The 23,757-nt window shown below is 48.1% G+C and overlaps 2 protein-coding genes across 4 annotated transcripts in view; one reads left to right on the plus strand and one right to left on the minus strand.

Annotated features, from left to right (window-relative positions):
• Positions 1–832: 832 nt before the first annotated feature.
• map1lc3c (microtubule-associated protein 1 light chain 3 gamma) lies at positions 833–3,095 on the minus strand. Its single transcript, XM_004538660.4, has 4 exons — positions 2,937–3,095; positions 2,810–2,865; positions 2,627–2,733; positions 833–1,153 (listed from the first exon to the last, which is right to left on the minus strand). Exons 1-4 carry the CDS (start codon positions 3,088–3,090, stop codon positions 991–993), a joined length of 480 nt encoding a protein of 159 aa, XP_004538717.3. The 5' UTR covers positions 3,091–3,095; the 3' UTR covers positions 833–990.
• A 1,262-nt stretch (positions 3,096–4,357) lies between these two features.
• The window catches only part of strn (striatin, calmodulin binding protein), a 35,087-nt gene continuing 15,687 nt past the window's right edge, over positions 4,358–23,757 (plus strand). For all 3 annotated transcript variants that reach the window (XM_004538658.4, XM_076885425.1, XM_004538659.4), the window contains exons 1-3: positions 4,358–4,725; positions 22,593–22,696; positions 23,420–23,493. In XM_004538658.4, the coding sequence (XP_004538715.2) occupies positions 4,507–4,725; positions 22,593–22,696; positions 23,420–23,493 (397 nt within the window). In that variant the 5' untranslated portion in view covers positions 4,358–4,506. The remainder of the gene's footprint in view (positions 4,726–22,592; positions 22,697–23,419; positions 23,494–23,757) is intronic.

Genomic DNA, 23,757 nt, shown 5'->3' on the forward strand with positions numbered 1-23,757 from the left:
GAAATTGCTCAGCTTACTGTTAGAGGGACACACAGCTGGCCAAATAATGTTTGAGAAGATTTAAGCTCTTCAGGAAAATGGTCTGGATATGAAGCGTGTCTGTATCCATGGCAGGAACAGTGAGTGGTCAGCAAAATATTTCAATTTTAAAGGGAATTATCAAAATGTTTGTTATTATTTCAAATGTGCAAAAAATAGTTTAGGTATAGCTCCCTTTTTTGTTTAAATGGACCTTTTGGTGTGCATTTGTGAGGTCACCAGATTTACAGGGGAAAGGAATGAAAAAAATTTTTTTTACTTGTTTTCCAATACAGTTGTGTGGGTTTGAAATTGATCATGATCTGCTGCTTACTGGCTTCATATACATACATCCCAGATAAATTCCTCGGTTTGAAAATCTGGCCCAACTAACTTCGTAGTTGAATAGCCATGCCTTAAACATACAGATGACTTCTGTTTGTGACCTTTCACCCTCTTATTTGAGCCAAGGTCAGCCACCAGAATCATCACATCGGTTACAGCTTCAGTTCAGTTTATATGCTGCTCTACTTCATCATTTCTCATTAACAGTCTGCACTTATGTTTCTGATCTTCTGCAGAGCTCCTGTCCGTCATGTTGCTCTCCTGGTACAGTGATGCTGCCCTCTGCTGGACACAGTGGAACCACATCAAGCTCTAAGACTGAAATTATAACCAGTTCCTGTTAACAGGAAACAAACAGTTCTTTATAAAGCTTCAAGTATCAAATATTCACAGTGAGAAGGTGAAACGATTCATGTGGTGCTGAGTCCAAGTGTCTCCATCCACAAGCAGAAATCATGAACCAGCAGCATTCCTTAACATCAAAATATTTATTGGATGAACACGATTAAAATCCATCTCGTCCAATCAGCGTGTAGAACAAAAATTACAATATATACACTCTTTTGTATTTACAGCAGCTGAGGCGAGCAGCCTGTAACGGGAATAAAACCTGAACCAGGACGAGCTTCATCGTCCGAACATCTCCTGCGAGGCGTAGGTCATGTAGAGGAAGCCGTCCTCATCCTGGTGCTGTTTGTACACCTGAGCCATGGTGAGCGACATGCTCGCCAGCCCTCTGTTGTTGATGAGCAGGTAGAAGGCCTGGCTGGGCAGCAGCGCCATGCGGTTCCTGAGGGGAGGAGCCAGAAGGAGCCACCATTAATCAGAGTCAGCCTGCAGGCTGTTAGCTGCATCAGCACAACAGTGACGCCAGCACGCGTCAGCCACGTGCAGATTCCAGCTATGATTCGAGCATTTCAAGCATTCGTGCTCACACTGGGGGGAGGAGCACATGGAAACTGAGCGAGGGCTGAGTTTAAAGTGAAGCTTGTACAGGTATTCATCTGTCAGAGCCAAGATTATGCAAAAGCTCCATTTGTCAGACTGAGGAGCAAGTGTATGATGAGCGACTGCAGCTGGAGCACCGGCTTCAGTAAAGATACGATCATGTACCACAAAACATGAGACGATCCAAAACATTTGCCCCTAAAGCCACAACTTTGACCCTCTGATCAGACTCTAAGTAGAGCCCAAAACTCATTCACTCACAACAAGATTTGCTTCAGCGTCTATATTCATACTCTGAGGGGGAATCATCCAACCGTTAGATGAGCCAATTGCTCTTTCCCTTGAGGTCTGATATCCAGGCCTCATTTCTGACAATCAGGACAAGTCACTAAAGCCAAATCAGCCCATCAGTGAACCTGAGCATGTGGAGCTGGTGTGCAGCTTTCTCAGGAAACTCCCACAGAACTTTATCGACACCCAGACGTTACAGTCAGTGGGTACGATTGTGGGGCAGCGAGGCTGAGACACCAGACCTTTGTGTTCTTAAAATAAAACTACAATACGTGTCTTTATGTTCACATGATTACAACTACTGAAAACTCAATGTTCCAAATGACAAACAGTTACTGGACGCAACTCAGGTTCTGTGAGTAGACAGAGCTCCTCGATTGGCTTGAGCAGCCAGCCTGTGCGCTCTCTGCTCGAGTCAGATCACTGAGTGATAAAGACTCTCGCAGACATTACAGAGGTCTAAGGTTTGACAGACATGGATTAACTGTTAAGACACATCCTGTCACTTCATGTTTACACAGCAGCTTCCTCAGGCCATCATGGCTGATCCTGCTGTGTAAGCATAAACAACAACAAAGGGGTCAATAAAAGTGAAAGAGCAAAAGACTCCAAGTCAGGGGTGTCCAACTCCAGGCCTCGAGGGCCGGTGTCCTACAGGTTTTAGATCACCCTGGGGCTTCACACCTGAATCACATGATGAGTTCATTACCAGGCCTCTGGAGAACTTCAGGACATGTTGAGGAGGTCATTTAGCCATTAAATCAGCTGTGATGGATCAAGGACATCTAAAACCTGCAGGGCACCGGCCCTCGAGGCCTGGAGTTTAACACCTGTGCTCCGGGGGGGGGGGGGGGCGTAAGACTCTGGAATAAAAGCTTCTCATTTTTAAAATAAACATTAACTGATGAATTCACCAGGAAAACATTTCTCCTCAGTGTAGAACTGAGGCGTGAGTATTGTTGAGCTCCGAGTTCGTGTTAAAGGACTCCAGCATGTGTTCAGTGAAGCTTGCAGGTACCGGTACCTGATGATGGTGAGGAACTGCGTCATGGTGAGCTCCTGCGGAACCAGGAACTTGGTTTTGTCCAGCGGAGGCAGATACTTTTCCTTGTCGTACCTCTCGATGATGACCTGCAAGGCGCAGTGAGTGGGTGAGAACATAAAACACACCTTCTCGGACTCCGCGTGAGCCCCACCGCGCGCTTACCGGGATCTTGTTGGGGAACTTGGCCCTGATGCCCGCCACTTCCCGTTTCCTCGTTGCTGTGGACAGAAGAGAGACAGTGAGTTTGCTGGACATCAGTGTTGCTGCTGCTCGCGGCGGTGCCGGTTACCTAAACTCTTCCTCAGCTTGAACGGTTTGCTGTGCGGCTGACTTTTCTCGCGCGACGCCATGGTACGTGACGTAGAGCCGGGTCCACATGCTACGGAGCGAGCGCGAGTTAAATAGAGGCTGCAACGCATCAGCTGATTAGCACATGGCCGCATGAGCGCGATTGAATTAGGTTAGAGTGCGGAGCAGGGCCGGCCCCAGCAGCTTTTAGGCCCAAGGGCAGCAGACAGCCCCCTCCACCCCTCATCCTGGTTATTAAACAGGATTATTGATAATGTGCCTTTGAGAGAATTTAGAAAATGTTTAATGTTTTTCTTTAAGGACAGAATTTGTTCACCACAGTTACCACATGTTTTTGTCTTGTGGTAGAGTTGTTACTCTTCCACATTGAAAGGAGCTGAGGTGCCTAGGTGGTTCAGCATCTGCCTCAGATGCCTCTTGGGTTAGATCGTTAAACTGCCATCGCAGAGAGCCACAGCCAGAGAAGCAGATGGATGATGGATTAAAAACTTGAAATTTAATCACATCAGATATTTAGAAGACAGAGTTCTTAACAACTCATGACCTCTATAATGTAACCTTGATGACACAACTTGGGGGAGGGGGGGTAACCACACAGTGAACCTCCTGAGGTTGAGACTTTTCTTTGCAGGAGTCCTGGGCAGAGAATCAAGCAAGGGGAGAATGCTCCATGGAAGGGAACCAAGGCTGCCTTCAGCCACTGTGCTCTATAGGCGACTAGTCTTTAAAATTAGCTGCTGTAACAACCAGCTTTTAGAAAAATAATGTGTTTCTTTTCCTCTTCAGCATCATCCGGGTACATAAACCTGAACCAGATCAAGGTAAATCATAGCAAACTGACTACGTAACAGGCGCTCTTCTTCACTTGGACCTTCCTCTGCCAATCACCTGCCACCAGCCAACCATGCAGGAACATTCAGGGCAGGGCAGTTTGAATTTCTAGAATTGTTTCACATCGACTGTTGGAGAAAAAAATGAATTACTGACCGTAAAAGAATACTTATGATTCTAACTGATCACTGATGACCAATGTATAGTTTTTGTGCTGTTTTCCAACCTATTTTGCTGTTATTGTCTCTTTGTATTCTTCTTCTTCTTATTATTATTATTATTATTATTATTATTATTATTATTATTATTATTATCTTTGTCGTTTGAGTCTATTTATATTGGGCCAGTCTAAAGTTAACAGCAGTTTATGAATGGGGGATGCTTACTATTTAAATTGATATTGAAATCAACAGGAAAATAATAAATACATCCAATACATTCAAACAGAATTCAGATCTGTTTATTTATTTTTTACTTAATGTTTATTTTAATAAATAAAACAACAATAATAATAAGAGCGCTTCAGCTATTATATTTTGAAAATCCGGACAGGATGTGGTTGCTGCGTTCGTTCCGGCAGCTCGACTCTCCGCCGCTTTGACAGCTGGCTCGAGCAGGAGTTGTTCGGTTGATGGACCGCATTTTCCTGCGGAGGATATTTCACTGAAGCGGGAGTCAGCACCGGACTGAAGCCGCCCCGCATCGCTCACGGTCCAGCCATGGATGAGCAGGCGGGCCCCGGTGTCTTCTTTAACACCAGCGGCAGCTCGGGCTTACCCGGCGCGGGGAACGTTAAAGCTCCGCAGCCCGGGGACGGCGGCGGAGAGGCGGCCCGGGCTCAGTACAGCATCCCGGGGATTTTACACTTTCTCCAGCATGAGTGGGCCCGCTTCGAGGTGGAGAGGGCCCAGTGGGAGGTGGAGCGGGCCGAGCTGCAGGTAAGCAGCCTCTCGGTCGCAAGGGGTTTCATTGTTGAGGTTGCTAGCAGAACGGAGAGGCGCTGTACCGAAGTCCATTGGAGAATGTGGAAATTGTTCTTAAAATCGATTATCGGTGAATACATCGTCAGAGTAAAGTAAAAGTTGTAGTTTACTTTGATAGAAAGTGTTTTTCGTTTAATTCGGCATAGGTTTAAGCCAATAAAACGTATGTTTTTGTGTAATGTTTTTAACTTTTTGGAGGCTAGGTGCAGTTTGCATGTGCCTTGTCGCGCACGGGGCTCAATACGCAGAATGACGCACATTCATTAAGTAACATAATGTTATGTGTTTGTAAGCGCTTCTTCTCTAATCGTGTTATCGCCGAATTCACGCTCTGATTCCACTGTTTCTAGATGCGGTGCTCGGTACTGGTTTTACTGTTCGTTTCCCAATGTCAAGCGGGATGTGCGAGAATTGCGTAATATTTAAATGGCAGTTTCGCCTTATGCTGTATTCGCTGCGCTCTCTGCTAAGCAGGCTAGCTGCGGGTGACATTTCAGTCATTCCAGCCGGCTCTGTGTGGGTGTGAGCAGCTACCTGTCATGCAAGCTTACGTGTGTCCGCAGCCAGGTCACCTGAGACGTGCCAGGTTTACCTGAGCGGGGCAAACGTGCACGTAGAGCCGTGCTTGCTTTTGTTTGTGGGTTGTTGTTTTTTGGTTGGTTACCGGAATCGGTTAGTTTCCCAAACCGCCCCAGGAGGGCTTTGTCCCACAAAGATCAGTGTGTGTTCAGTTAAACGTGTCCGATAATGGATGCATACCGATAATGGGCGCGTGCACGCTGCGTGATCCCGTCCAGTCACGAAACGTTTGTGTGCAGATTTAAAAGCTGCAACCTTAAACCGAGACCCTGCCGGTGTTTTCCTCTCAGTGTGGAGCAGAGCCTCCGTGGGACAGCATGCAGGGCTCTTTATCCTGCTTTAAAAGAGGGAGGTCTGCATACGTACAGTCAGAGGTCATGTTCAAAAATGAATTCAACATATCTGCAGTGGCAAAGTGAGTCAAAGCATTTAAAAGGCAACAAAAACATTTTCACTTTAAAATGTTCAGTATTGTCCGTGCTGCAGGAGTTGAAGAGCAGAGTCAGAACATCATAGCGCTGCTTTCTGATGACAGATTTAGTTTATTTTGACAATTTAAACACAAACAAAAAAACAAACATCCCTTTTAATTAAAGTTTGAGCCACTTAGCGACAGGCGGCAGATTATTGGTGTCCACTGCCTCTTCAGTTTATTATCCTGTGGAAAATAAAATGGCTCATATACCTCCCATTATTCCGGATCACTGACACTAAACATGTTTTTAATAACAGACAAACGTAGCCTGTGACGCTCAGCTCTTTGCTTGTTTCTGAGAGTCATCCTACAAAACCAGTTGGGTTAGCGTCATTAGCACAGTCCTTCTTTTCACTCAGTCAGGGGTGAAGTTTTGAATCCAGACTCAGAGATGTCCTCCACTCCCTGTAGGACCAGCGAGGTCAGAGCTGTGTCTGCAGACGTGGAGGTGAAAAGAAGCCTCCTGTAAGGCTTCCTGCTTTCACTGCTCACAGATCAGATCCAACAATCGTAACGGCGCAAAGGTCGGCTGCCTCCCAGCGAGTGCCTCGTGTGTCTGGGGTCAGTCCCACCTGTCCTCGCTGAGCACCGTCATGGTCACAGTGCTGAATGATATCAGGGCCCGCCTTCATGCAAAGTATAAATTTGAAAGAAATGAATGGTTGATGCAACGACCCAGCATGTAGCCCCTTCTGTAGGAGGGATAACCTGCAGTGATGTTTCCTGCGTGACCTCATCAATCGGTCTCATCCCTGTGGAGGATGGACAGACGCTGACTCTACGTTACGTCGTAGAGGAGCTCGTGGTCCTTTGACTGTAAGCGCCGATCTGCTACTTGTTTACATGACCTGTTTACATGACTGTGCGCTCACCTTGGTATTTTTGGTTGTAATTTATGTTTACTGTAATGGACGCACAAGTAGTAGAAGAAGAACGCATCTCTAACTTTTGTTCTGTTGGAGTAAAGTTTTCATTTCCTCTTTCTGGGGTGAATTCCTCGGTGCAGGGGTGACTCTGATGCTTCTGATGAAATAACAAACGCCAAAACGATCGATGCCATCATATTTAATGGCTGAAATCTCTTCGTTTGCACTTCCAGCAGATGTTTTGTTGCAGCGTTATAAAATCAGAGTGTATCGATCCCTGCTGTGCATGTGTGGTGCAGGTGAGCGTTTCCTCCTGTGAAGGATGCCGGGCAGTGAGTCAGACGATCTCATGGCGCGTGGGACGCTTCACGCTCATGACTTACATAAGCTCGAGTCATCGTCGGCCGAGCTTCACTGACAGCCAGCCCGTAAAGGAATCACTTCCTGTGTGGCGGCTCAGCTGGTGCACCATTTAACCCCCCCCCCCCCCCTCCCCGGCACAATCAGATAGCAGGCGTCTCTTTGTGTCTCTCAGCTGTCTGAGTGGCTTTGATGATAAAGACCTGGAGGGGGTTGGAGGGGGGTGACGATTGGAGCGGGACGGCGCTGGCTGGCCGACGAGGCCGGAGACCAATTTGAGCCGTAAATCCATCTGTTCTGGTGCAGACGGGCTGCATGTCATCACGGGCTGAGACGGAGCGTGAGTGTCACTTCCTCTGAGGTAATCCTCCGCAGGGGAGAGGAAGAGGAGGAAGAGGAGGAAGAGGAAGCTGGCACACAAGAACAGGAGAGATTACTCACAGTCTATTGTCCACAAACAAAGAGACAGGGCTGGAAGCTCTGAGCGACCAAGTCTGATTCCCCGTTTCTCGTGTGTGAGTTCACGACACCAGTAAAGACCAGTTAGGCAGGAGCGGTCATCAAAGACGGCGTCTGCAAACACCGTCCAGAGGTCTGTTTCAGGACAGCTAGCAGCCACCTGTCGGTCGGAGAGGCCACGCCCCCTCTCACAGCCACCTGTCGGTCGGAGAGGCCACGCCCCCTCTCACAGCCACCTGTCGGTCGGAGAGGCCACGCCCCCTCTCACAGCCACCTGTCGGTCGGAGAGGCCACGCCCCCTCTCACAGCCACCTGTCGGTCGGAGAGGCCACGCCCCCTCTCACAGCCACCACCTGTCAGTCAGAGAGGCCACGCCCCCCCTCACAGCCACCTGTCGGTCGGAGAGGCCACGCCCCCTCTCACAGCCACCTGTCAGTCGGAGAGGCCACGCCCCCTCTCACAGCCACCTGTCAGTCAGAGAGGCCACATTTGATTCCTTTAGCCTGAAAACTTCGTAAAATCTTTAAAAAGTTCCGGTTTAAGCAGTTCACAGATCAACGAGCTCGTCTCAGATGTTTTCAGGTGCAGCCAAAACCTGGCGTGAACGTTTTCTTCGTTCCTCTGAATGAAGCTCAGCTTCATCCCACTGACAGGAAACAGGAAGTTGTTTTTTTCTTTGTTTTTTTTAAACTCCAGGTCGTCTCTGTCAGAAATATTCGAACCAATCTTGTGATGTTACCGGCAGCCAGTTTTATTCTTCCCTCTGTGCTGTTTTATAAAAATGTCTTACTGAGACCCTAGATCAGGGGAGACCACGAGAATTCTGGGTAATTGTGCAGCTGACGGCCTGTGTGGACGTTACTGTTGCTCGATTACACCTTCAGATAAAATAAAAAGGTTTTTTTATGACACGAAGAAGAAGTCATGCGTGAGCAGGGGGAAGTTTGCCACATCGAAAAGGCTCGGATGAGCTTTCCAAAGTTCTCCAAGTTGTGCCTCCATCGCTTGTGTCCAGATCACACGCTGCACAGCTGTGCTGCTCCGTCTTTTTCACCGACGTTTACGTGTTTGCGCGTGAGCAGTGTGAGCGGCTGTGGTGAGACCCTCACGAGCGATTGATGATCGGGAGCTGGTCGTGAGGTGTTAATCGCTTCTCGTTACCCCACGTATACTACACGATGCACGATGAAGGCCAAAATCGGTCCGATCACCAAATCGGTCGCATGACTCAAAAATCGTCTCAAAATGGGCCAAAAACCGCACAGTGTGAGCCCAGCATTAGAGCAGCAATGTTTGTTCGCTCAGAGAAAGAAAAAAAGGCTGCAAAAGTACAGGGAGGACTGGGAAAAGTGAAACACCTGGCTGGGAAAATGCACGATAACACCTATAACGCGCACTGCACTGTGTGCCGGCGCACTTTTTCCATAGGCATGCTTCTAGTGGTGGCACATGAAGAACATGAGGGGCGTGACAGCTCGGGGAACCCTTAACCAATTTTTTGTCCACCAGGCCACGGCAGAAGCAGATATGGTATGTAAACACTGGTTTGTTGTTTAAACCCTCTGGTTAAGGTTATTATGGGCATGTGCAGTGAATATCAGCGCTATGTGGCCAGAAGTGTGATAATATAATTTATTTTGTGTAATAAACAAATGCAAGGATAGATGATTACAACAAATAGATGACTAATACATAAAAGTAATACATAGATGAATAATGATGAGTTATGATGCGTAATCATGGGAACAAGCGGGTTTACAAACAGGAGCAGCTGATTAGCATCAGAAAAGCTGAAATAATATTTCAACTGAAGCCGATTGTACTAAATGCACTAAATGTGCACTGTTACAAGAATGATTTTCTTTCTATTGTTTTCTATTATTTTAAGTTAAGCAGGACAGAGTTCTTTTAAAGAAAGATTTACTTATATTCTCAAAAGTTAAGCATGACAGGCTTCTGTTTAAGAAAGAGACCTGTTTTACTGTGTTAATGTTGTCATTTTGAGCTAAAAATAAATGGCTAAATGATCATTTGTTTCCCATGTGTTCATATCACAAAGAATATGCATCTACTTAAATCAAATTCAAGTCAAATGGTTAAAAAAATAATTTCACACACAAAAAAAGAGCTACCACACTGGGAAGGGTGAAGACAACTGGGTCGCCCGGCCCTGGCCACGAGGTGTCCCTTATTTATCTTTCAGGGAGTTGGCAACCCTAGTGTGGACGCAGTCAGCCTGCTTGATCTGCTGCTGCCTCCAACAAAACCAAGATGCGCTTCTTCAGAGAGCGTTGGTGAACCTGCAGCCTGCTGTGCAGTAACGCGCTGTAATGTAGACGTGTGAAGGTTCAAAAACACTGATTTATTCAGCCGACTGTACTCGGACTTATTAACAGGTGGTAGAGCTGTAACTCTGAGCTGACGGCAGCATTATTCTGGATGAGACAGCAGCAGGTGAAGTTTAACTCTCCACGCTGAGACTTGATTCTGCTTCAAAGTGAACAAGCGGGGCACAAACAGAAATCTTGTATTTGTAACAAATAATATTAAAGCTGAGGCCGAGCGATGGGCTGCACAGCTAACGAGTTCTGAAATCAACACGACTGAAAAATATTCATAATCGTTGCTGCGTGCACGAATCACAATGAACGACAGACGGACAAAACAAACAGACGTCTGGCACAGCAGGAGGGAAAGAGCGTGTCCCTCCACACGGACCATCCTCAGCAGCAACACCTGCCAACAAGCTGCAGCACGATGAACGCATGAGGGCCAAGAGCAACAGCGCAGTGCTCGGTAACTTCATCCATCCGCCGTCGGGTTATGGTGGCAGCAGGCAGGTATCCCGGTCGTGCTGTCCGGTTTTCCTGACGGATCCCGAGGCTTTCCCAATTCTGGAGTCTCTTCCTGCTCTTCCCCAAACTTGTTCTCCACCCTTTCGTTACTTGTAAATAGAGATGGCACAATACCACTTTTTTATGCCTGATACCGATAATATGGAAATCTGCAGATTCCGATATAGTTCATTTTTTTAATCAATAACACAATTTTTAAATTTCTTGCTGCATTTTGTATGAGTTCATACTCAAGTTTAACAAACTAAACTAAACTAAAGCTACTCAGTTATACCTGTATGCAAAAAGCACACTGCACCCCAAATATTTCATAATTCAGCAAAACTGATCAATCTAAGAAACTTAAACCTGCAGCATCCTCCCTGTTCTGGTGTTTTAAAGAGTACTTAGGTTGTTTAGTATTTCCACTAACTAATAGGGTCGCCAACTCCCAGCAAAAAAAAAAAAGGGAACCACCCCCACCCTCCGCCTTGTGATGCTTAATCGACGTAATCAACTGTAATTTAATGTGTTTAAAATAAAATGCACGGAAATCAATTATTTTTCCACAATAATTAAATAGATTCAACATCTTTCTTCAACAGAGCTGCAGACTGCACAGATGGTACCTTCCCAAAGGAAAAAGTACTACAGCTTACTAGGGTATATTATACTTAATAGTTACTATATACAGTAATGGACTTCTATTCATTTTACATCAGATTAAAACTTTGGGTGTCAGATAATTATTTATTAAAAGCTCGACATTTTAAATGAGAATAAGAAAGAAAAGTATGTCTTTGTGCCCCCTTTTCCCTGTTAATGCCCTATCGGCCCCCCTGGCTAAACTTTGCTAGATCCGCCCCTGCACAGTTACCAGCGTCAGCTGTAGAAAAAGATCCTCGAGTAGAAAGTAATATTAAATAAATCCTAACAACAGCTGATCAAGCTTAAACGTGCTGCTGTTGTTCAGCCGCTGGTTTCCTCTTTCTGCTGCAAAGTGGACCAAAAACAAACAAGAGAGACGATCAGCTGATCATTGATCAGTTTCATGATTGAAGCAGCAACAGGAGAGAGAGAGAGGGAGAGAGGCAGTCGCTCCATATATTAGTTGTTAAACTTAACGCTGGAATGCTTTACAAACATTCAGAGATGAACTTACACACTGCTTTACTTCTCTGGGATCACTTCCTCGGAGATGAAATGCCGGTTTGGTAGCGAGGCTACAAACACACACAGCCGCTCTATCACGTGACCACACTGCTGCGACGTGCTGAGGTTATGAGCTGAGTTACGTAATATCGGATCGGTCCGTCTCTACTTGTAAACAGAGATGAGCAGTAATGCATTACTGTAATCCGATTACTTTTTTCAAGTAACGAGTAAAGTAAGGGATTGCTATTGCAAAGAAGTAATTAGATTACTGTTACTTTCCCGTAAGCACGCTGCGTTACCAATCCGTGATTTTGATTGTAAGAATGTCTCATGACAATGACATCTGAGCGTGTGCAGATCAATGGATAACACGGAGTGATGGCGAGCGTACGACCACGCAGCGTTTAAAGTGTGGAAGTACTTGCATTACTTTGAGTTTGATTCTGTAAAAAAGTGACACAAACATCAGCGTCCACTGTGCGCTCTGCGTAGGAGGAAAACGTCTTTCTACAGCGAAAAATGAAACTTCAAATCTGAGCGAGCGCGCTGCCACGGGAACGTGACACTCACACAGTCCCTGTCTCAGTGACGCTGCGGGACAGAGCTCTGATTGGCCCGACGGTTTTGCTCACTTGATAAAAACTAATCAAAGCTGCACACACGGTGGGAAGGTTCGTCAGCCAGAGCGGCATCTCTGTGCTTTGTGTCTAAATAATGCAGCATGAGAAGAAGAGCAGCTAAGCATGTTATGCAACGCCGAGCCGGACCGTCCTCTGCCTTTAGCACAGATGAGCTTCGACAACAACACTTCCTCCGTCTCTTTGTGCGACAACAAAAACGCTCCCCGGCCTGGATTCCTGCAGCTCAGTGCGTTCATGTGAAGCTGCCGTATGAGGAATGGCATGTACACCTGCTTGTTTTGCGGGCGTTGGCGAATGTCGGCCCAAGCCACGCCTCAGCGCTGTGACCAGGCTCTGTTTAAACGGGCCTTTAGCCAAAATCTCTGCGGACAGGGGCGCCCTCAGCCTGACATGCTTACAGCACCAGACACACTGTTTGGGAAGTCTGAAGTAGGAATCATCCGATCAGATCACAGAGGGTCAGAGGTCAGATAAACTGGAGCCTTCTCGTGATGCGTTTGGGTGTTGCTGGGATATTTCGACTTCTCTCCACTGAGACAGGGAAGTGAGTTCAGTGTGATAACACAGTGAACTGCACTGAATCCAACTTCAGCTGCAGTGGAAGAGTCGGTTTAGCTCAGGAAGCAGCTGTCACAATAAGATCTGTGCAGGTCTCCGAATACTAAAAAAGAGGAGCTGCAGGGCTTTGTTTCCTCCTCTGGCACAGGAGACACTGGAGCATCCTGTATGACAGAAGAGGAGATGAATCTGTCCCACACCTGCTGGGCGCGTGGATTCATCACAGAGTGGATTTTGGGGCATGTGGGGTGAAAAATTACAACCATTGGTGCCTCGAATCACAGAGGTTGTTATTTTGACACCAAAGAAAATGATAGTATGACAGGTTGCCAAGCAACACATATTATTTACATACGTTTTGACATGATGGCTGCTGCAACATGAGGCAGAGCGAGCTCGCCATGATTGTTAGATAAAAACACGAGGAGCGTCATTACTGCAGGGCTCAGCGGGTCAGGGATGGAGATCCGAGCGGGTCGATGGCGAGGGAGCGTCGCTGAACCGAGAGGAGCAAATAAAGCGAAAACCGGAGCAACGACGGGCTTCAGGCCTCAGGAGGAGTGTGGAGTGATAAAGCTTCGCTGTTGCTCTTCCTGTGTTAGAGACGGTGCTGCAGGAGAGGAAATCAAACTAGCCTTAACTCACATTTGATTTTGGAAATCTTCAAAAACAAAAAAAGATGAAATTGTGAGGGCGGGGTCACGCGGGATCATGCGGATCACGCGGGTCGAGCGGGATCATGCGGGTCGAGCGGGATCATGCGGGTCGAGCGGGATCATGCGGATCACACGGGTCGTGCGGGATCATGCGGATCACGCGGGTCGAGCGGGATCACGCGGGTCGTGCGGGATCATGCGGGTCACGCGGGTCGAGCGGGATCACGCGGGTCGTGCGGGATCATGCGGGTCACGCGGGATCATGCGGGTGTGTTAGCCGATTCCCAGATTCCACAAAGGAAAGTTTGCGTTTCCTAATGAAGGACAACAGAAACTAGACGAGACGGGGAGCTGCTCGGCGTTCTAGATGTTCAGACTCTCCTCTTTGTTCTGCTCAGCCTTCCTCCTCCTCCTCCTCTTCGAGGGTTTATGTTGTTCTAATTAAAGTCTGGTCGGCTCCAGAGCGGCACGTCTGCGGTTGACGTTCCCTGAGGGAAAGCGGCGAGTGGGCCTCATCACAGCGTTTTTCCCGCCCCCCCCCCCCCCCCCCCCACCCACCCCCGCCTCGCTTTCTGCCTCTTGCTTGATCTCGTCTCCTCTGGCATCATATCAGAGATCTTCTTCTTCATCCGTCTCATTTTTCCCCCCACTCTTCTCCTCCCAGCTTCCATCCAGCTCCTCGCCTCCTTTGTAAAATCACTCGTGGAGTTTGGTGTTATGGCGATGACGCCAGCGGCGTGGGCTGCTCCAGTTTGCCGCAAATCTTTGTGCAAAACAGAAATGAGACGACAGGAAGATCGTTACAGGAAATGAAGGAGGGTTGGACTGACAACAGGAGGAGGCTTTGCTTTCCCCGCCTCCCCGCGTCCTCCTTAGGGATGGGTACCGGTATCCGGTGCCATGATGGCACCGGTTCTGACATAAACGGTAGTAACCAGACCGAAAAGCAGCGCACATTTCGGTTCTTTATTTCGGTGCTTTTTTTTCCTGAGCTGTGATACACTTCTAGCCAATCATTTTACGTTTCCGAGGATAGTAGGCGGGGCCAGGTACGTACGTTCTTTTAGAGCAGAGCTACAGATTAAAAATGTCCAAGGCGAAGCGGTCAAAAGTCTGGCTGTACTTCACAGCAAAAGATGCAAACTCAGCAGCAACAAGTGCTTTAAGCTGATACTGTGATACTGTCAAAGGAGGTAACACCTCGAATCCGATGAAACACCTGGCGACGCATAGCGTTTTTTTAAAAGCCCAGAAATGCGCCGTATTTGATAGCTTGCTGCGAGACCTCACACCGAGCACATCTACTGTGGGTGGGTTGCCTGTTATGCAACATCCCCCAAAAACACGAAGAGGAGAGTCCTGGCCCCTAGCCCTGCCAGTGTAGCAGGAATGATGACGGATGATGATGCAGCAGCAGCCGTTCTTCTCTGCGTGAGTAGCTTAATGTTGTTCCTGTGTAATTTACGTTGAGTAGGCTAACCACGTTATTACATTAATGGATGTAAGGTGAACTAGCAAACATCATCATAGCTACATGTCTTCTTGTTTGATGGCAGATACTCCCTTCACCCTGGCCAAAAAGGCTAAAATGACCAAAGAAAAAGTGGGAAACAGTTAAACATGAGAGGTTTTTGGACAAAGTTTGTGTTTTTTCCATTGTTTAAGCACTGCTTCCAGCCAAGAGTGATACCATATATGCCCCATAGCTGCAGAAAAGGCTAACATTGTTATCTTTTCACAAAAAACAGCTGAACATGAGAGATTTTTGGACAAGTTTGTGTTCTCCATTCTTTAAGCACCGGTTTGAGCACCGTTTGAGCACCGGCACCGTTTCAAAAGTACCGATTTGGCACCGGTATCGGATAAAACCTAAACGATACCCATCCCGCGTCCTCCTGCTACAAACATCTGAATGTTTCCAGTCTGTGTTTGAGAAACGTAGCGGAGTCTCTTCTGTTAGCTCAGCACAGTGAAGACTGGATATCTGGACGTGGCGTTTTCAGCGGCAGAAAGTTTCAGCCTGAGGTGATGGGTAACGCGGGGAGGGTTTATGGAAGCGCACGTCTGTAAAGGAAAGAGCTGATTTTAGTGTGAGGTGGGACTAAATGAGAGCTTCTGGGACAGAACGCACACGCTTTTTTATTGGCTGCCTACAGCATCATCATCATCATCATTTCTTTGCTCTGACCCAGGAACCCCCCCCCCTCACTCGGCAGCTTTCCTCTCCTCCACCCTCCCTCCTCGTCTCCTGGAGGAATAATCCCCTCAGTGCTCCAGATTTAAGCGAGGGAAATCCCCCTCGTCCCCAGTCCCAGAACGCTGTGTTTGCTTAATGCCCCTGCAGCGAGGGAGGAGGGCTGAGAGTCATTCAGTCGGCGTGTTTGAGCCGCTGCTGATGGAGGTTAAACGGGCCACAGAGTGTCGATAGCTGTGTGACCTTTCTGTCACACGGAGGCTGAAAACTCGATTCTTGCAGCTCACATTCTCTCTGCGGCAAATCCAAAACCAGTTTTCAGATGGATTTCAATCTCTCGCTCTGCTGTTGCTTCCAAGAACGTAACCGTGCTGAGAAACGAGGAAATGCAGGGACCGCCATCGCCGTCGGCTGTTTTTGGCTCAGTGTTCGCCGCCTGATACACAAACTGTTTGTCTCTGTCCATCATTTCAGCCATCGTGACACCTGTTTATAACTCACCTGTTTAAATTCTATTAAGTATTAAAGGTTGCATTATTAGGGGGCGTGGCCTCTTTGACTGACAGGTGGATGGTGACACAGGCGGCTGTAGCTGCTGGCTGGAACCCTGGACCGTGTTAGTGCTGTTGGAGCCTTTTGGAGCATTTTTAATGACATCATGTGACCAATAACATGTCTGCTGAGCATCCGAGGAGGCGGAGCTCCAGGTTTGGTGTGAGATATTCTAGGGCTTTGATTGGATGTTGCAGATTAGCAGGTCTCTGCGTCTCTGCTTTAAGCATCAGATTTTATTCAGTCAGACTTGAAACCAGCGACTGAGACATAAACTGGTCAGGAAAGAGTTTACCCGGCTCACCGTCCAATCACAGTCTGTGTTACATCCAGAGGTGTCGCCCCTGCTGCTCAGATGCAGATTTAAGGCTCTGAATATCTTGTGTATTTGATAAAGAGCGTGATTTGAAGCAGCAGAATCGTTTGTTTTCATATTGAATCTGCAGCCCGTCAGGATTCGGAGGTCTCGTTAGTGATCTGTGAGTTTGTTCTGGGCGATGAGCCGCTCAGCTGTGCGTCCTCCCACGCCGCCTGTCCAGCAGGATGGAGGTGTTGCTTATGTCTCGCTGAATCTCAGAGGTGAAGATGCCGACTGCTGCAGCTCGTCAGGAGAGAAATGTTCACTGCTGGATATTGACTTTCTCCACAAATGACATCAGTTAGTCAGCCGTCATCCCACAACACTTTATTCCACCCGTACTGTGGAAACGACAACCTCTATTTATCGGCTGTGTGCAATCCAACTATTTCCTCTTAGTGTGTTTATGGTGTGTGTGAGTAACTAACTGCACATACGCTGAGCTGTTTATGTCCCAGGCATCTGAAAGAAAAACGATTTTTCGTATCAGTCGGGCCGTCTGCAAACGTTCGTTCTGAGGCGAGAGGCTCACCTGTCCGCGTCACGTGCAGGTGTCTGCGCAGCGAGCCAAACTCATGTAAACTTTCTCTGTCGACTCAAATAGACGAATCTGTGATCTCCGTGGCGAAAATCCCTGAGGTGGGATTCTTCAGTCAGTCAGTAAAAGTACACTTTCTTTCTTTCTAATGTGGGAGGAGCTTGTTGATGAAGGTGACTTCCTGGGAGGGACAGAAAATACCTGACGCCAGCCTTCGGACTCCTGCACGTCGCTTTGGCGGCTGCAGATATTTGTGGCTTTCCAGCGTGATTAGACGGATGCGAGTGGCGTGCGAACGCATCATCACACCAAACATCGATTAGCAAAGGTCTTCGAGCTTCACCTCCGATGTGACAGCAGCAAAGCGGCGCGGTCAGGAGGTCGTTTGAGGACATTTTGGGATCAGCCCACAGATTCGGACGACTCGTGTCGCCGCCTGTCGCTTCAACTAAAACACCTCACAAGTCACTGCTTCCTCCTGTGCTTTTATTCTGAAGTTTGGGCTGAAGCGGTCTGACGTTTCCTGCAGCGTCGGCATCATTGAACCGTTTTTAATGCACGACTGCTCTGCCTGGAAATAAGCAGCCGTGCATCAGCTTGAGTTTTGGTTATTAAGCAGCTGTTTGTCCGTTTTCACTGGACTAGCTCAGCGTTTATATCAGGAAGTGCTGGCGTGCACACTGGGGGCTTCCACTGGGATCAGCTCGCGTTCCCTTTTATGTTTAAGATAAGGAGTCGTTTTTATGAATGAAAGCGGCTCCTTTGAATTTCGCCTCCCTCTGCGATCCGATGTGGAGCGCCGACGCGCTTCTATAAATGAAACAAAGACTGATGGGAGTTCTGAACAAGTGGGTTACCCAGTTTGTAGAGTGAAAGGTCTCTGAGTGGCTGCACTTCCTGCCAGATGGCTTCATGTCAGGAGACCAGATATCCACCTGGATTTAATCCAGAAGGAAGTTTTATTTAAAATTTTATCTCCTGAAACAGAAGTGAAGGTTTGTAGCTGTGACCTCCGTCAGTCTGGAAACTGCGAGACTCACAGGAGACAAAGTGCAGCCTCTGGTTTACAGTTTATAGAACAATTAGGAATAAATCATCAAATCAATGCCTCAAAATCAGCAGTGAATCCATCCTTTTTTTCCTCAGAGCTTCAGTTCATCCTGGAACTATTAACGATGATGATGACAGCTCAGTACAGACCCACAGCAGGTCCTGAACCTGAAAGCCAGAGTGGAAATGCTGATCGCTCTCTGACCTCGGGAGAGAAGACGAACGCCGTCCTGGCTGAAACGCCTTCAGAACAACGAGCCTTTTAAGGTTCTGGTAACTGCAGTTTGGGGTGCGTGCTCAGAGATGCGCCAACAGATCCTTCCTTGTGAATAACAGGACAGGGCTAACCTCTGTACCGCCGCGCTGTTACAACTTAATATACAACACCTTGCTTTGGTGTCACTCACGAAAGGATGTGGAGAGAAAAACAGAATCTGAAAATGATCCATCCACAGAGGAAGTCATTCACGACCAGTTCAATTTTATTTATAACGTGCTTTATATTGTAAGGACCCTACAATGACACCGAGGAAACCCCGACAATCAGAGGGCCCACTTTGAGCTAGCAGATCCTTTCCATCGTGGTTGGCGTATCAGATGACTTTCAGGCTAACGGGAGTGAAAAGCAGCGTGACTGAAGCGGAGCGTGAGGCCGTCAGACTCACCTCTGGCAGGCAGCTCGAGCAACACTCAGTAAAATCTATAATTATGAGTGAAGACGCCCCCGACGCGCTGCAGATGCCTTCCTACACAAAGGCCCTGAAACATCCCACCAAGTTCACCGCCATCCTCAGACGCCATGGCAACAGACGAGCGAGCGTCACAAAGCTCAGACAAGGCTCTCATCTCGACATCTGCATCATCGAAGGCTGAACGAGCTCAGGCTGAATACCTGCTTCAGTCACACCTGAGCTTCTGTCAGGAGGACAGATGAACCTCGGTGGAGGCTGAAATTACTGCTTCTGTATAGTACAGGAAACAATCTGTCGCTTTATCAGATAATCAACAATAAATAATAATTACTGTGATTAAAGATGTTTTTTGGGAGACTTTTTTTAATCTCGTCACAGGTATAATTTGGTAGCAATGTCAGGTGTTGTAAACACTACAGGCCATTTTTATTTTAGTCATAATCAACTGTCAGCCTGCAGTTCCTCTGCTGGACAGCAGGGGCAGCAGTGAGTCGGTTACAGTAGAAGTAACCGTGTTTACGGCCTGATACACAGACCGTTCGTCTCTGTGGATAATTTCCCCTTCATACCACCTGCACGGGGAGGATGTTGTTATAACTCAACTCCAAAGTTTGCATTTATTAGGGGCGTGGCCTCTGACAGGTGACCGCAGCAGCAGGGCCGTCGCTCATTTTCAGAAGGAAAGTTTCCCGTCGTCGAGATGCCCATGCATCGATAGCCTCGAGTGAAGAGCGACCCAGATCAACGTGTTTGACATGAGTGGAGCGTCCTACTTCGTGTGTGTGTGCGTGCGTGTGTGCGTGCGTGTGTGCGTGTGTGTGTGCGTGCGCGTGTGCGTGTGTGTGTGCGTGCGTGTGTGTGTGCGTGTGTGTCTGTGCGTGTGTCTGTGTGTGTGTGTGTGTGTGCGTGTCTGTGCGTGTGTGTCTGTCTGTGTGTGTGTGTGCGTGTGTGTGCGTGTGTGTGTGTGTGTGTGTGTGTGTGTGCGTGTGTGTGTGTGCGTGCGCGTGTGCGTGTGTGTGTGCGTGCGTGTGTGTGTGCGTGTGTGTCTGTGCGTGTGTGTCTGTGTGTGTGTGTGTGTGTGCGTGTCTGTGCGTGTGTGTCTGTCTGTGTGTGTGTGTGCGTGTGTGTGTGTGTGTGTGTGTGCGTGTGTGTGTGTGTGTGTGTCTGTGTGTGTGTGTGTGTGTGTGTGCGTGCGCGTGTGCGTGTGTGTGTGCGTGCGTGTGTGTGTGCGTGTGTGTCTGTGCGTGTGTGTCTGTGTGTGTGTGTGTGTGCGCGTGTGCGTGTGTGTGTGCGTGCGTGTGTGTGTGCGTGTGTGTCTGTGCGTGTGTGTCTGTGTGTGTGTGTGTGTGCGTGTCTGTGCGTGTGTGTCTGTCTGTGTGTGTGTGTGTGTGTGTGTGTGTGCGTGTGTGAAATCAGCAGCATCTTCAGCTCAGACTGAAACACGACTGAAGTTTGGACGATTTGTCCGTCGACAGACTCGTTAAACAATCGTGTTTGATATTTTGATATTTTGTGAAACAGCTGTGTGGAGCAAACTGCTGAAACCCCAAATTTTGATGTTTGAGATAAGAAAACCGTTAAAAGGACCATGTTTAAAATGGAAATGAAGTCAGAGTATGACCTCACTGACACGTCGACATTTGAAGGCAACGCGTCAGAGGCTGAAGCTCATCGGCTGCGGTTCATTTATTTGTTTTTAGCAGAAACTTCTCTGCTTTTGTGTTGTAACCTTTTAAAATCTGAAGCATCAAATGATTTTTACAATTGGTGTTTAGATGATTTGACCCTCCTGCTGCGTGCTCAGTCATCCAGGTAAGGAAATCCCGGGGCTGGCTCGTGTGGACGCGGCGTTTTCAGTGGGAGAAACGTTTCGTCATCATCCAGGTGACTTCTGAACAAGTCTGTTCTTCAGTCTTGACTTCAGTTTGTATTTCAAGCAGTGGTCTGTTTGGAGTCGGAGTTTCTCATATTTATTAAAACGTCCATGTTTTTAAAGCTCGCGATGACGTCAGAGATCTTAGTGACGGGCTGATGTGGCGCTCTGGTCTCAGCTGTCTGTGAGCAGCAGCTCAAAGCTGTGCACGCTCCTCTCAGCCAGGGTTGCATCATAAATGTTCACTCGGTTCATAAAAGTGATAAAAGTGGCTGCAGCGTCGCCGCTCTGCCAGCTGAATGTTTGCTGTGAGCTCTCACGTTATAACAGCTGACCTGATTCTGAAGCAACTGTACACACAAACAGGCGATGAGGAGGAGGAGGAGGAGGAGTGTCGGGAGGTTTGACGATGACGTCGGCGCTGATGTGCTGGATCCAGCTGGGGAAAAGCTGAGTCCCTGCATGCAGCGCCTTTCAGCAATCTCTTAAACCAGAGGTAGGCAACTCCAGGCCTCGAGGGCCGGTGTCCTGCAGGTTTTAGATCCCACCCTGGGTCAGCACACCTGAATCACATGATTAGTTCATTACCAGGCCTCAGGAGAACTTCAAGAAATGCTGAGGAGTCATTTAGCCCTTTAAATCAGCTGCGATGGATCATGGACACATCTAAACCTGCAGGACACCGGCCCTCGAGGCCTGGAGGTCCCCACCCCTGTCTTAAACGGTCGCATTCCAGGACGCTCACTGAGACGCTTCAACATCTGATTGGCTGTTACCTGACTGCACTGTCAGGTAACGACACGCCGTCATGCAGCATCCGCTCATGACAACAACCTCATTTTATTAAACCAGGCACAACTAGGTAATCCTCATCAGCCAATTAAAATGGAGCTCCGCCTTCTTGAACTTCCTGTTACTACAGTAACCTCACAGCAGCCATGTTATTGGTCAGATGATGTCATTAAAAATGTGCCAGAGTGCTCCAACAGCACAAACACAGTCCAGGGGTCCAGCTAGCAGCTACAGCCGCCTGTGTCGCCATCCACCTGTCAGTCAAAGAGGCCCCGCTCCTAATGAGTCATGCAGTCATACAGGCTGTAACAGAGGCGGAGCCAGACATGAATCGCTGCTGCAGCCTCCAGTGGACGTTACAGGAACTGCAGCCGTGATGTTCCTCAGCCAAGTCTGCGGGTGGGGTCAACCCTGACGGCAGGTGGGTCACATGGTGCCTGTTCCCACGCTGCGTGGGTGTTAGTCAGTCACAAGTCTCCCATCAGTCCTGCAGACACCCAGTCACCCATTTCCCAGGAGGCTTTGGGGCCCTCAGGCTTAAGGATGCGGGGCGATCAGCCTGTTTCTGCTCTACAGAGCAGCCATGTGTCAGGTGTTGGTGACTTCCTTCTGAGTGAACACGATGAATCAGGTTTTGTTATGTTATTGTTTGTCATATGTTTGTTAGGTTAAGTTATTTACGCTGCTGATCCAGGATCAGACCGCAGGACTGAAGGTGCTGCATTATTGTAGATTTCCCACCAAACCGCTGCTGACCCCTGCGTGCTGTTTGTGTTTTGCTCAGAGGCTAACTTCAGTGTTCAGCTCCTGAACGCACCGCAGTGCAGCTGCTGAGTCTCACACTGTCGGTCTGCACTGTAACGACGACTGTGACTGTGCAAACGGCGCCGCGTCGTTCCCCGCTGGGTCCCGGTGGAGTTGGTCGGTAATCCGTCCACAGCCGTCTCCGCCGTGTTTAATGGAGATTAGATGTGTTTATGGACCTCCTGAGGCGTCATTAACCTCGTCGCTGCTCGCTCGCTTTGCTTTTTGTCTGCGTTTCTGTCTTTAGCCTCATTCAATTAAGTGAACTTTGGTGTTTAATCAGACACGCAGCAGGGACTGAAGCTGCATGTCTGGAGTAGGAGAATATGTTAAAATGAAGTTTAAACCTCGGCCCCGCCTTCATTTGGTGTTTCCTCTGCTTGCAGGCTCAGATCGCCTTCCTGCAGGGCGAGAGGCGGGGCCAGGAGAACCTGAAGAAGGACCTGGTGAGACGAATCAAGATGCTGGAGTACGCTCTGAAGCAGGAGAGGTGAGATCCTTTTACCAGGGTCACATATTTCACATGCAAACACTTTGATGAGGAAACGAATCCTCTCTGCCCCGACCTGAACTCAAAGGAAAACGTTCGCTCACACTTGAGATGCGACGTTGGTTTGGGAGAGACCACGGCCGTAGAAACACGGGGGTGTTCCTCCCGCTGCCAACAAGAATGATCAGTCAAAGTTGTTCATAAACATGTCCTCTGTTTATGAACGTCACTCAGAACTGAAATATGAACCTTTTAAAGTTTCCAGCTCATGTTTTAGTTCCAGGTCCTGGTTTAGCTGCCATAGTGAAGGAGTTTCCATTCAACTCAACTTTATTTATACAGCACCAAATCACAACAGCAGTCGGCTCAAGGTTCTTTATATTGTACAGTAGAGCCTACAATAATACATACAGGGACAACCCAACAATCACATGACCCCCTATGAGCAGCACTTTGGTGACAGTGGGAAGGAAAAACTCCCTTTTAACAGGAAGAAACCTCCAGCAGAACCAGGCTCAGGCCTATTAACACATAGTGAGTGAAGAAGAAACACCCAATGCATCATGGGAATCCCCGGCAGCCTACAGCTATTGCAGCATCACTAAGGGAGGATTCAGGGTCACCTGGTCCAGCCCTAACTATATGCTTTAGTCCATCTGAGAAGTAAAATGCATGAAGCCCGAATGAGATAAAGACGTTTGTGATATCTGTGTGTGTCCTCAGAGCCAAATACCACAAACTGAAATATGGCACCGAGCTGAACCAGGGAGAAATCAAACCTCCGAGTTACGACTCAGGTAAGAGTTTTTCTGACTGTTTTTCCCGTCTGCACAAATTCAGCGTCGTGTTCGGTCAGAGGCACGAAAATCACAGTTTAAGTTTCCAACAGCACTAACCCATCTCACACTGCATGTGTCCTACATGAAAATGTAATTAATGTCTGCACTGAAGCCTTCAGAGTCGCCCCCTGCTGGCCATCACAGAGAAACGCAGCATTAGGATGATCTTCTTCACGCTTGCTGTGGTTCCTCTGCTGCTTGTGCTTCTGTCTCTTCGCTCCT

The sequence above is a fragment of the Maylandia zebra genome, linkage group LG6, assembly GCF_041146795.1.
Source record: "Maylandia zebra isolate NMK-2024a linkage group LG6, Mzebra_GT3a, whole genome shotgun sequence".
Lineage (NCBI taxonomy): Eukaryota > Metazoa > Chordata > Actinopteri > Cichliformes > Cichlidae > Maylandia > Maylandia zebra.

Excerpts from the sequence above, each read along its gene's own strand:
- map1lc3c (XM_004538660.4), bottom strand. The coding sequence starts at position 3,090 with ATGCGGCCATGTGCTAATCAGCTGATGCGTTGCAGCCTCTATTTAACT. Across the intron at positions 2,734-2,809 it reads AGTTCCCCAACAAGATCCCG|GTCATCATCGAGAGGTACGA; the intron begins GTAAGCGCGCGG and ends TGCGCCTTGCAG. Across the intron at positions 1,154-2,626 it reads CAGTTCCTCACCATCATCAG|GAACCGCATGGCGCTGCTGC; the intron begins GTACCGGTACCT and ends TCCTCCCCTCAG.